A 14,009-nucleotide genomic window follows, 5' to 3' on the forward strand; every position below is an offset into this window, starting at 1 on the left:
ACGCGGGGTATATAGCGAAATTTAAAGGGGCTTAGACCACCTGTTATTTATTGTTATATCTTTGCCGGTTTATTCCGTCATATATTTCCCTGGGAAAGCCTCTGAAACGCGTGTTCCTGTACTCAGGGTGAGCTGGCTATAGCCGTCACAATTCAGAGACGGGGAGTTCGCTAACGTTGCGACACGTTACAACATCAGCATATATAACGGTCGCACTTTTACCCCCGACTTTTGGGAACCTTATCCCAAACCCCTGTTTTTTTATTTATATTTTATTTATTTATTTTTATTTTTTTGGTTCGCGCTTCATCGTTCGATTCGGATTAATTTTTCATATAATTTTTTAGCGAGCCGTTCGGGAGTCGGTGACTGAAATATCTGCAGCAGAAATACTCATGGCTAAACTTTGGTCGTAATCGAATAGAGGCTGGCGAAAGGGGGGGGGGGGGGGGGGGGGGTCGATTTTGTTGGGAAATTTATTAAACCTCGCGAGTCGACGGCGACGAGGGGGTAAGGAAATATGTGCATAAGTATCGCGTACCCACCCCGTGCGAAATTGGTGAAAAAAAATATAACAACGCTCCCCAAAGGCCGTCATGAAATTCCAATTTCACGGTAACGGTAATTAATGCATTCATATTTATGGTCGCAACTAATTTCGACAGAGAGAGACACGGACTACCTCGATATCCTCCGGATTTTCTTCCACTCCGAAACGTATAGGTACAGTTATTCGGAAAGTTTCGCGAATCCAAAATCCAAAATTATCGTTACCCACGTCGCGGTGATATAATAGAGGGTGTCGTGATATTGTTTCGGTGTACCGAAATAGCCTAACGGAAGAACTAGCCTCGCTTCTATCCTCGACAGATCAATTCTACATTTTATATATGCAGCTGTTGCAGTTATAGAGAGCGTTTGCTAAAACTGAAAGACAAACTTCCGTCCATTATTCAGCGGACAGAAACGCAGCTCTCGCAAACCGCAACGAGATAACTCACGTCAATGATACTCATTTGGCAAAACAAAGCCCATGAAATATTCATGCGAGGTGAGAGAGAGAGAGAGTGAGTGAGATGAGAGAGAGAGACGAGAGAAAGGGATGCGGACACCGGAGTGCGCGTGAATATGTCCGGACGCTCGCGCGCTATACACATCGCTCCACAGCTTCACGGACAACACATACGAACTGTCCTCTCATTTTCTCCCTCCGTAACCCCCCGCGATGGTGGTTATTGGACTTACGGGCGACATAGACGGTACTACTCGCGGTGATCGCGCGGTGCCAGTTGCCAGAGAATAAAGTAGGATGGGGGGGGGGATGAAAATGAGGACTGGGACGGGCATGCGGATATTTTCAAGCGCCGGGGGACGCATGTGTGAATTCACCCGCAATCTTACGCTAAGTGGAAAACCCGTCCGACGTTTCGCACCACCGTAGGTCCGACGCATCTACGCGTGTACCGTCGGAAAATGAAATTTTTAAATAATTTTTTTTCACACACACGGAGTGACCACATGTGACTCGATCGCTCTGTTTTTTTTTTTTGTCTTTTCTTTTTACTCCCTCTCTCTCTCTCTGACCATAATCTCCATCGGCGATGTATTTTCGTTGCATCGCACCGGTCGGCTCACACTCTCCAGCTGACTCTCCGTGAAGCAGGGATTTCTAGCTTCCGCGCTCTCGTCGTAAATCAAACGCGAGCGTATACTATATCAGCGCAACGCGATATATCAGTGGCGTACCACCACCGCTACTACGGACGTCGCCAACGGACCCCGCACTCTCTCGTACGGAGGAGCTACGGCGATGCGGCGAGCCATACTACCTTCGATTCGACAACTGAATTGTTTATTTCGCGACAGTCCGCGGCCGGTACCTTCTGGAAAATTATCGTATACCAGGCGCCGTTCGAATTACGTGTACAGAGTGAATTTCGCAGGTTCTTTCGGGTCCCGATGTTATCTCATATTTCAGCAGTGGATCAGCTCTGTTCGGCGTCGACGGAGTTGGTTTATTAGTGAGCCCGTGCGAGTCGGTGTAGGGGGCGAACGCCGGGGCGAGGACGGAATCGTGAAATTAGGACTTGGGGGACCCACGTCAACGGAACAACGCGTACGCTTTCCACTACTCGGCGGCTATTCACTCTCGAAGAGTTCGGACCGCTCTCGAGCCCAACTAGACGCGCTTCTTCCCCCTTTACGGTGGATCGTCCCGAACCCTCAAACCCGGGAATCGAAGTTTTAATTTCTCCGGATCACAGCTGCTCTCGCGAATTTCTTCCTCTCTCGTTCACCTCGAACTACAATCCCCTCCGCGATCGGTTGATCTTGGCGCGATCGATACGCGCTTCGTGTCTCCCGATGTAACGGAGAACGCGCGAATATCCGTATCCCCGCAAAAGCGGACAGAGACGGCGAAGCTCTTTTTTGCAATTAGGAAATTCAAACCCTTCGATTCCGCGGTCCGATCCACGACGGCTCAAAACTTCGGCGAACTTGCGCGAAGCGAAATCCCACGGAGATAACGAGTAAGATGTAGGTGGTAAAAATCGTGTACGGACGCAGCGACTGATACGCAGGTGATACATGATTCATGGCAGCGGGTTGAATCCGGACGAGAAAATCCATAGAGTCCTATAGCCGATAGGCGGTGCGCGTCCTCCTTTGCCCGTGGCCGTTCAGACCGTTCAGTCGGTGTATACGTATGCGGGGTAAAAAGAGCTAAGAGGTTGAGTGATTTGCGATTCGGATTTACTGCGCGAAGGGGACCTTATCAAAAATTCGGATCTTCCCGCCTTCGAGAGTGGCTTTGGTACGAATCCGCAATCCACAATCCACCCCCGTGCTCCGATGATCGGCCGATCTCAATTACAGCGGAATAAAAGTGTCTACCCCGAGTTGAGTTATGATTCCAATGCTTCGAACCTGGAATCCCGTTCGTTCTTTTTTGCCTTTCTCTCTTTTTTTTTATTTCCGGATACCCGTAATACATTATACACGCGCGTGGAAATGACACCCCTCGCTCGCTCGCTCACTCGCCGACGCGACGCTAGAGAAGAAATTGACTCCGCTATGAAACGTCGAATTTCTTTTCAGCTGCGAATTTCTATTCCCACGCAGTACGTGTCACGTTTAATTTGTCCGGACGGAAATTCATATTTTGCCGTTGTTACTTGTAACAACGGAGGATATATCGCAACTGTACGCGATACAGGTATAAACATATATACACTAGCCGTAACCAGCGGTACCTATAGGCTCACCAAAAAGCCACTCAGACAAATTAGTATCAAGGCATTCCGGAGCAAGTAAACTGCGTGCGTCGCGGTTCTTACGAAGGTTTACGTTGGTCCGGGGATACATCAGCGGGGTAGTAGTAGTGGGAGGAGGAGGAGGAGGAGGAGGAAGAGGTAAGGGTGGTCGCGGGTGGTCGCGGGTGGTGCTACGGCGTCGGCGGCGATATTTATGCAGGTTTTTTATTGTGCTTTACCGCGAGAGTAGAATGGAAACAATATGTCACGACGAAGGGGGAAAGTTCTTGTAGGTAGTCGGCCAAACCCCGCGTGGCTATACCTCGCGTTAATATCATCCGCGATACGACCTGCCCTCTCTCCAGTCTGGAAGGGCTGCTACCGAATGGAGTCATGATTTCAAATGAGATATGTTTTGTCAACGCGATGCAGGGTGTGCAGGTTACCACCGACGACCGTCTCGCGACCGATTACCGACGCGGCACGCGGTTCGTACAAACCCCCCCCCCCCCCCAAATAGACGTGAGAAAAAAAAACGAACTCTCTTCATTTTCTATTATTTTATTTGAAATTTTCTATACTCACAGAGTCGGAAGTTCCTCAGGACTGGGCGGAGAGTAGGAGGAGGTAGCGGACGTCGGACGTCTCGACGTACCCGGAGATCTACCCCGATCGTCCACCTGTGAATAGAAGAAAGACGATATTGTAGAATCCGTTCCTCAGAGTTTTGAAAATTTCCAAACTTTTCGAAGAGGTGGTAGCAATTTTTTTGAAAAAAAAAGAGAGCCACACAAAAAATATATAAATAAATAAAAAGTGTAACGAGGGAAAGAGTTGGAGTCGAGGAGGGAGAGAAATCTGTCGGAGTTGCTCCCCCGGTGGCGCGGTACCAAACGAAAGGATTAAATACTTATTTTAAAAATGATTTATAATAATCAGAGGTGAATTATTGCGAAAAGTTTTAACTGCTTCGAATGCCACGAGTAAGGGCGGTTTATGGCTCGACTCAAGCCTATAATGGCACTTATGAGTAAAATTATGGAAATAACAGGAAATTCCATAATATATTCCGTAACTAAAAACTAGTTTTTCCATTTCCACTCGATTTCAAAATTTCCACTCCCTGCGACCTCCTCGGGCTCCATGCGGAGACGAGGTGCACCGCGCGGTCGAAGGTACCGCGCCTTTTAGCTCCCTCCGCCAGGGAGGGAGGGGGCGGGGGGGGGGGGGGGGGGGGGAAACTGGTTGAGCACCGGGTGAGCCGTGCTAACATCAATCCTAACGTAACCCACCCCTAACGTGCTAGTACGTCATATAAATTTTATTGCCATTTCATAAATCCGCGTGACTCCAACAAATAACCGAGGGAGCCGGCGAGCTTTCTCCGAGATTATCAGCGAACAACGAGGTACAAACAATACTCGCTTTACCGCCGACGTCTGCTGGCAAATTGACCAAAAATTTCACTCTCAAGCTCGAAAAGAAAAAAAAAACAAGAAACAAAATAACGCACTCATCTCGGAATTCGTCCGTCTTGTTCGAGCGAATCTATCGGCCTCTTTTCTTGCCGATAGTTCGCGGTGCCGAAGCCAAAGGGACGTAGGGGTGCCGGAAGCGACTCCATCCAGAGAAAGAGCGCGTGATTTACATTCCTCCATCTCGACGGTGGAAAAATTCCGTAGCGATAACTCCCTTTGTTCCTCCCTCTGTGGTCGCGGGCTACGTCAAGCCCAGTAGCTATACGTTACATACCCTGTCCCCTTGCGCCGCCGTTCGCAGAAGTCCTGCTGCACAGGGTTGTGTCGAGATACACAAGCTAGCTACCGAGAAACGACGGTGTCACGTCCCCAGCCGTTTACCGCTTTCGCCCTTTACTCTGCCCCCTCCCCCCTCCCCCCTCCCCCCCGCCCTTCCATTTTTCCCTTCCACGACTAGTTTTCAGTTTATATTACATTTTTTCTTGATTAAAGGTGGAGGTACGTGCCTCCGTTCTCATGCTCACGCGAGAGAGGGGGGAAAAGTACGAAATTGAAGGTTCGTTGTTCGGCGAAAAGAATTTTAAAATCTCCGCCGAACATATTGGCTTAACATGTTTTTTTTTTTTTTTTTCTTTCTATTTCTACAACGCTACACGCGTATAGTTCGTCCCGTAGATCAACAGGTTTTTCACGCACGCATACGGTCCCGAAAGCGAATGAGATGAAAAGAAAAAAAATATTCATCGTTGATTAAACCGATAAGTGATTACGCGATAATACACGATACACGAACAACGCGTATAATTTTTTCCAATATTTTACACTAGATCGAGTGTACATTTTACGGCGGGTCGGCCCGCGTCCGGGTAGTATATTCATTTAATATTTGAAAAAAATATGCTTGACGCGCTCAAAGAATCCTGTGTATAGGTAGAGGTATTTCCTGTAGGTAGGATCGAGCGAGTTCGCTTTGTGAAATGTAATTAAAAGCGTAAATAATCTGAGCTGAATAAACTCTGGGTTCGTGGGGCGGATCAAAGAACCGCGACGGCGATAGAGAGATACGTAGAGCAAGGAAGGTACGTGGGGGTGGTGGATTTCGGATACCGGGTGTGTACTTATACGTCGGCAAACGAGTCGTGGGAAGGGTCCTTCGATTCCGTTGCTGCTCGGTCCCCTCCTCTTTCCACTTCTTCTCTATCCCGTCGACGACGACGACTGACTGACTGACTGCCGATGCGTCTGCGAAGAGTCCGGTCGCGGACTACCGGCAGCGCCGGCGAACGAACCCTCGATAAATATTTCCGCTAAAGTGACCGGAGCTCCCGGAGTACGAACTCAAAGAGCCGAAAGGTGGAATCAAGTGCTCCGATAGCCGAAGGAAAAATCGAATAAAGAAAAATAGACTTGTTTATATTTAATGCCCACCGATACGCAGTAGGTCTTCTCAAGGGTAAATATAGGGTACCCCAGGTCACTTCGTAAGTTCGAAGCTAATGTACGAAAAAAAACGCGTCAACTACGATCTCGACGTACACACGTTTATCGAATCGTCATAAATTCAGGCAAATTTCGTATTCCGGGCGGTGCAGCGGGCACGGCCGATATCTCGGCTGGTTATACGGCAAACCCGACGAAGGTGGTTTTCCGAGGCGGTAGGAAATTTCTCGTCGATATAGCTGGCGGTGCCAATTAAGAGAGACGACGACGGTGGGCATCCGAGTAGAACTAAGGGGGTGGCGGGTGCCGATGATGTATGTGGTGGAAAATACCGGGGGCAATCTGTCACGCCATCGACGCCTCCCGGGCGCCCCTTTGCCCGCTGCTTACACGACTTGGTTCGTTCCCGCTGCGACGTGAGCACTGAATCAAGAATCTCGCGCCACCGCCACCTTCTTAAATATCGCGGGTCCTCGCGACGTCTGAACCCCTCCTAATTACCGCGGTAGGAACACAAAAGTACTCCGCGTCACGTGGGTGCGAAGTCAGAAATTTCGCTCTCCTCGGCCGTCGCCGCTTCGATAAAGAGATATTCTGGGAAACTCCGGCGATCGACTTATTCAATTGAATCCTGTTTGCGAGACGAAATCCGCGGCGAACACAATCGTTCGTGATTCGTCCCGTTGAGAGGGGGTGGGAAAACCGCGCGACACATCCCCGCGGTACACGCACGTGATACCACAGGTATAACGCGATATGTACTCGCGAACGAGACGACGACTGGGGGCGGGTGAAAAAAAAAAAAAAGAAAAGAAAAAAAAAAAAGGGAGAAAAGCGTTATTTCGACATCGGCGAAAAAACATAATAAAATTTAACGGTCCGTCAGAGAGCGGGCGGCTGCCGCGCCTGACTTTCCCCCTCGTTTCTGCAGCTTCCAGCCAATAAATATCGAGAACAGACGGCAACAAATCTCAAGATAAACACGCGTTTGCGTTAGGTATGTTATCCGTATACCTATACAAAGGATACACTTTTTTTATTTCTTTATTCTTTTTTTTCGTGTGTGGTTTTTTATATTTTTTTTTTTTATTTATTTTTTTTTATCCGTTAACCCCCGCGACTCACCCGACCCTTGACTCGCCGGAAAAAGGGTTCTACCCGCTACACATTCCACGCATGAATTATGTCTCGAATATACGTGAAGGGACCCACTCGACTTTCTGCACGGTATTTAATTTTATTAAAACTCGATCTCCCCACGAGAAAATAATAATAATTATTATAATTATAACGAGAGAAAAAAAAACAAAAAAGAAAAAAAGAAGGGCATGTAGGTATATAAATAAAAAATACCTTTTTTCCAAATGGAAACCACCTCAATTTCTCTTGTAATCCTTCTTCTCTTTACTGGAAGCCCCACACGCACCGCGCAGGGGTCCTGAACCGACGACCGCCGTTATACATAGACCAATGGAGAATAATTAATTAAACGTTATTCGTACGCCCTTGATACAACGATTGTTTGACGACGATATTTTTATGCGGCGTGAAAATTGAAATAGCGAAAAGTTTTTCCTCGACTCGCAGCGGTTAAATAATGACCAGTAGGATAAAGTCTCGGCGTGCAGTTGGCCGAGAGTAGCGTAAGTAGATATACCACTGCCACTGATTGTGATAGCGGAGAAGCGAGCCAAGAGGTGTATCCTAATAACCGTTAGGCGTCTTCATCTTCCTCGCACAAACGTCATCTTCTGGATTAAGCTCGAGTGGCTGCGATGTCTGCGATAGTAAGAGTATACAGAGCCGGTAAGATGCCACCTACTACTTCCAACGAACACCCCCTCCCCCCTCCCCCCCCCATTATCTTAACAAATCTAATCTCGCGGTGGGTGTTTATAAATGTCTTGTTTTCCACGGGAATGGCGAGAAAGCATTTCTCTATTCTATTCTACAAGAGTCGAGAGGATACTACCGTCTCTTTCCAACTTCCTCGTTCGCTCTAGTTCGCACTTTACTCCGAGTCAGGTACCCGCGAAAATTTCACCGAATAAGAAACCACCGCCGAGAAATTCCCGAAACGCAACCCAGGAACTCGAACGAGTGTCAAGGTGCTACTTACCGCTCCGCGGATTAGGTGTCTCTACCAAGGCCATGGAATTTCCGAAATAATTTTTTTTTCTTTCTCATTCTAATTTCTTCGATTTAGTGCACTTCCGAGAGGACGCGCATTCGGTGGAGTTCGGTATTCAATTTTTTTTGCACAGGCTACGCCCTTCTCGTATTCGGCTCTCGGTGCGAATATCCGTACGGAGTATCGGTTCAGTCGTAGGAGGCGGTAAGGTTGGTTAAAATTACATTTACAGTGTCGGTAGGTCTCCGCGTAGCTTGTAAGGTAGCGGATTTGAGTTTGGATTTTGGGAATGCGCGACCCGTAGCAATAAAGCGCTAAAGAGCAAGCCGCAGCCGCAAGCGGTCCGACATACCAAGTAGCTCTAGGAGGAGGTCGAGGCAGGCTCAACAAGCCTCTGTTATTACAAGGAGGGTTGCCTGGCGGTGGATGCAGGCAGGCATCCCCTGCCACTAACTAGAGTGGGGTACTCCCGGGTGAGGTCCGGGGGAGGAGGATGGGGGGGGGGGGAGGGAGGATGGGGGGGGAGGGAAAGGTTTTGGGAGCAGAGAACGGGAGGCGCAATACGAAATCCCTTAAGAGCAATAATAAGAATCCTTTCTCTGTTGCTCCCGGATTCAGTGCGGAGTGAGCCTCATATACATAAGAGACGCGGGAACTTAATTTGAGGGCTTGTTGAGGGTGAAGCGAGGTCTACGAGACTACGGTAACCGTTGGGCGTAGAGAGCGAAGGACTCGCGGTATAATCTTGCAGCAATGTTTCCTTATTTTTTTTCTCATACTTCTCATACTCTCTTTTTTACCTCCTCGCTTTACTTTCTTCTTTATTTTTCGCGATCCTCTTTTCTTCCCATACACGGCTATCTCTCTCTCTCTCTCTCTCTCCTTTTTCCACCGAGTGGCACCAAATAATAATAAAAAACAACAAAAAAAAATACAAAAATGACAAAATAAGAAAACACTAAGAAAGGATGAGAACGGAAAAAAACCGTCCTCCTCCCAAGTTTATCCACAAGTTTACCAATTTCCTTAAAAACTTTTCACGTATGCCAACCACACCTAACCAACCACCACCGCGACCCCGTACCTGTGTACAGCGGTACGTACAACGCGATAGAGCATGAAACAAAAAGAGGAGGAAATCTTTGTCGCAAAATAATTATGAATTCTTCAAATTTTTTCCCTTTCATTTATTTTCGCGGAAGAACTTTCCCCCCCCCCGCCCCCGGATGTTTGGCGATGCCTAGACACTTATACTTTCCGCACCCCTTTGGTCTCGTACGTTGCTCATCTCGAAGTGAGGCAAACGAGCTACGGAAGGTATCTACTCTCTTCTGTCTCGTCTACGGGCGTAATTTGCACACAAAGTACTAAGGTACCCGTGGCTTTGGATGCGGGGTGGCGAAAAGGGGCGGAAGACGGGGAAGTGGGGTGTGTGTATATACGAAACACCGACGTACAACCCAACAGCGACATTATGCTAACGCCTCATCTCCCATGTATGCATCGGCCTGACACTGAGCGCGACATCCCTAGCCCTGAACTATGAACTGCTTTGAAGCCCTTTACAGCTCCACGTTTCCCTCGGAAGGACGAAGACGAAGGACACCTCGCGTTTTCCGGTACGACGTGCACGTACACACATCTCACGTGTTATTAACGCGAAATGAGAAAAAAAAAAAAAATACAAACGCGTCGTTGAAATGCTCATTCTATTTTCGAACGGAAAAATTGTTTATCCCACTATTTCCACCACTTGATGAATGTAGAAGAAAAAAAAATATACGAAATTCTTCAAAATGTGAAATTAAGTGGTTCTTGTCTCTGTAAAAGGCGTTTCTCCAAGAGGCTAGACGGAAAGAAAGAGCAAATATAGGGTGGGTAGAAAAAAACGGGGGAAAAAAAAAAAAGTAAAATAAAATAAAAATCCAGCAGCAGAGCGAGTGACGCGGGAGACGAGGGTGTCGCATGTAAACTGTACATAGGGTTGGTTGAACCAAGATCCATTAAATGCTACTTTATCCGTGGAATGACGGAGACAGGTGTTCGCGTCACTCGTGTAAGGTCTATTTAAAATGCATTCAAGCGCGGGAAAAATCTTATAAAGTATTAGGAACGGGAAAAAAAAATGATAACAACAATAATAACAACAATAATGACGAATAAATTCTTTTCGAAAATAATAACGAATTTCCACACGCTGTCTAACCTCGCCCGTCGTGGAAATTGTAATTCAAACTTTCCGTATTCTAATTATTTTTATTTTATTTTATTTATTTATTTTATTTTTTTCAAACCCACACCGAGATTTATGAACGAAAAATTTCTCCGCGGGTCCGAGAGGAGTAAATTTTATTCGGTATAATTTATTTCTCCATGTTGAGGAGAGGGAGAAAAAAAATTTTAAATTAAAAAAAAAAAAAAAAAAAAAAAAACAAACCAAAATAGAATAATACCGCCGGTACGTTCGCAAATGTCTTTACAGCGTGAAATATTTAAGAGGACTGTTTCCCAGGTGACCGACAGCATCCTACCTTTGCGCTTCGTCTGAAACTCGACCATTCACCACCCCCTCCTCTTCACCCTGCATTCCCATGTGGCGATTCGGCAAGCAAAAACGCGAAACTTTTAATTCACCTCATTAATACTTAGCCTCCCCTTCGCGCTCTCGAGGTTCGCAAATATTTAATGAACGAAGGGCTCTTCTGGCGGTGGTATCGCGGCCAGTCGCGATGACCCCCGATGACCTCGGCTAGTTAATCATACCTCTGACACGGTTTTTTCCTCGGCGATTTTGGGTGGGGATTTTTTTTTTTCGTTCGACGGAGAGGGGTTTTTCCTTTTTGCCTTCGTTACACCGGTGTGGGAAATAAGCTATTCGCTCGTTTTTCGTTACATGGGATCTCGGCCGATGGAAGTTCTTGCGATTCATCGATGTAATCGTCGCCCTCGTTGATTTGCAAAATAATTTAAGGGAAAGATGCGACGCTACCTCCTCTATATCTATGTATACACCGCGTTCACGGCAAGTTTCGGGTTTTAGGGGAGCCGATGGCCCCTTCGAAGGAAGCCGATTCAATTTCAATGGATTCGTTGATAATTAGGGGTTGGGCCACAGGTAGACGCAGGTGGCTAAGTATTTCCCGTTGGTCTCATTTATTTCCCGGTTTAACCTGTCCGATAGGCAGCTCCATAGCTGTAGCACCTTGTTAAATAGCGATGAATCAGTTTATATGTTGAATCCATCAACGCTCGGGCTTGTCTCAATCAATTTCATAGATTTTTTTTTAACGTAGTTTTCCCGGGAAAACGAGACCGCCGCGGCAAAGTAGCGGGGAACGGATAGAGGAGAGCTCGAGGGGGTGTGCGGAATCTTCGCGGTAAAGATTGATGTTGGGAAACGTTAACTATTCCCAACGGAACGATTTATCACGTCACTAATTCTGACGTCACGTCGTATTATGCAAATATTCGAATCGTTCGGAAAAATATTTATTCCCAAAACGCGGTTTCGCACCGGTCCAACACTCGGCCGTTTTAAACGCGATATACGTGAAATTTTTATGAACGAAAATTCGATTAGTGATGAAAGGAAAAAAGAGAACGAAATCGTACGAAAAACTAAAATTCCTAGATGTGCAGAGGTGAGGATTATCGATCGCGGGATTTTCATTCGTTGCAATTAATTACGACAGTAGCCCGCAGGACTGACGGATGAAAGCTTGCGGATAAGGAACGAGTCACACGCGTGTGGTTTTATAAACGGTGAAATTTGCATAAAATTGAAAAAAATTCACCAAAGTCGCATACATGCATCGATAATTACGCTCCCGGACGAAGGAATAAGAACGTCTACGCGGTAATAAAAAACTGTCACGTAGCATGGCGCGGGCGTCGGGAGGGGGCGAAAAAGGACGAACGAGGAGCGGGGTAGACCTAAAGAAGGGAAAGAATACTGATTAATTATTCAATCTGGGTCGAGTGATTAGCATGCGGCAACGTCGGCGTTGGCCCTTCTAAATTATGTAACGCACAGGCACCGAGACGAGCGACGACCCGTAAGACGCGCGAGCCACGGAGATGACGCTTTCGTGGGTTACCGAACCCCCCCCCCCCCCCGATAATCCAGTAACGACGAAAAATAGGGAAATTCATATTGATAAATCAAACAAACCCGCGGAGAATTTATCAAGTGTGAATTATGTAAGAGTTACTTTGCGCGAAGAGCCGTGTGACGTCCGGAAAGATTCTTTCTTTCATTCTGTTTCTGTTTTTTTTTTTTTTCTTTTTTTTTTCTTGTTTTTTGCAGACCGCGGGGTGTGAGTCGTCGGTGGCTAAAAGAAATCCTAATTAACGAGTCCATTGTTCGTCAGGGAAGTAACAGTCGACTGTGGTTGGTTGTGGCTTCGGCTCGATTCACCGCGTCTTGGCTTCCCGAGAATCTCGCCTACACTTCGCTCGGTTCGCGGTTTCTTTGTCTTCATCCCGGTGGAATAAAACGAAGCTGCGAACGAGAATTTGCACGCCGAGGTTCAACCCGCAGCCGGGATAGGGAGAGAGCGAGAGAGCGAGAGAGAAGGGTTTCGGGACGGCGAAGTGTCGAATGTTCCGTGTCTCCGCAACGTTAATATTTCAATAAGGGTAGGTATCGATTTAATATCGTGTGAATGTGAGACGCCGAGGCGGGATACCCGCGAGCTCGATTGATCCCGAGCGGTGTTAACGGCGTTCGGATTTCCATTAACTTTGGAGAAATTTTTCTCGTTAATTAGCGGATGCTTGTAATTTTTTTTTTTTTCAGCAACGTACTCGAATCAAGATCCGAGCTCCCCTTCGGCGTACGTTTCGAACGGGCGAGAGCTTGAAACGAAATCTCGGCGAGGAGAAACTGACTGAAAACAGTTTTGAAAACGGTGTTGCATTCTGCGGGAGAATCGTATACCCGAGTTATACAATGTACACTGTAAAGCCGAGATCCGGATTTAAGGCGTCCTCCGCCGTGAAAGCCCTCCCAGAGGCTGAAGGCGACGTAGTTTAAGAGTAAGAGAAAATGGCTGGATGGGGCTCAAGGCTGGAGGTACGAGGTTGGCAGTCGGGGGTTGCGCGGGGGGGTGGTGGAAGAGCGAGTCGAGCGTGTTGGAGTGTAAGTGCTAAGATCTGCGAGTGCATTAACATGCCCCGGAGGCAGGCTGAATACAACCCTTCTTACAGGCGTAGAGCTCAAGCTCAGACCGCCGTAGGCAGAAGGGACCCAGGATTTCTACTTAATTATATTAAAAATGTTTTATCCTCGAGCCTTTATTCTCGAACACCGTTATACCTATATATAACGTCCGCGCGGCACCGCAATACCGCCGCAGTTGAACGGGACCTCCGAACCGAGATGAGGATAAAATCTCGAGTGCTAAATTTTATTCCCGCAGCTAATACGTCCCTTATACTTTCGCCCGGAAATTCATTTTTAAATACCACCAAAATAATAATCGCGAAAGGGATCACATCGGCTGCGGCTGGTAAAATTTTAATCGAACAAATTTGATTCCTTTTTTTTTATTTTTTTTTCATCTCTCGAGAACCATACCTGAAGTATCAGATTTTTGGATAGGAGAAGATAAAAAAAAAAAAAAAAAAAATGCAACACCCTAATAGCCGTACGAGTGTAATCGGTTGGGCTTCACAAAGCGATAAAAAGAGACCGTTTGCGCGGGC

At 47.0% G+C, this 14,009-nt stretch overlaps 1 protein-coding gene across 13 annotated transcripts in view; it reads right to left on the minus strand.

Annotated features, from left to right (window-relative positions):
* The window catches only part of LOC105687725 (AF4/FMR2 family member lilli), a 269,224-nt gene that overhangs the window by 35,504 nt on the left and 219,711 nt on the right, over positions 1–14,009 (minus strand). For all 13 annotated transcript variants that reach the window (XM_020853299.2, XM_020853298.2, XM_048652876.1 and 10 more), the window contains one exon: positions 3,840–3,934. In XM_020853299.2, the coding sequence (XP_020708958.2) occupies positions 3,840–3,934 (95 nt within the window). The remainder of the gene's footprint in view (positions 1–3,839; positions 3,935–14,009) is intronic.

Source organism: Athalia rosae, chromosome 3 (genome assembly GCF_917208135.1).
Source record: "Athalia rosae chromosome 3, iyAthRosa1.1, whole genome shotgun sequence".
NCBI lineage: Eukaryota > Metazoa > Arthropoda > Insecta > Hymenoptera > Athaliidae > Athalia > Athalia rosae.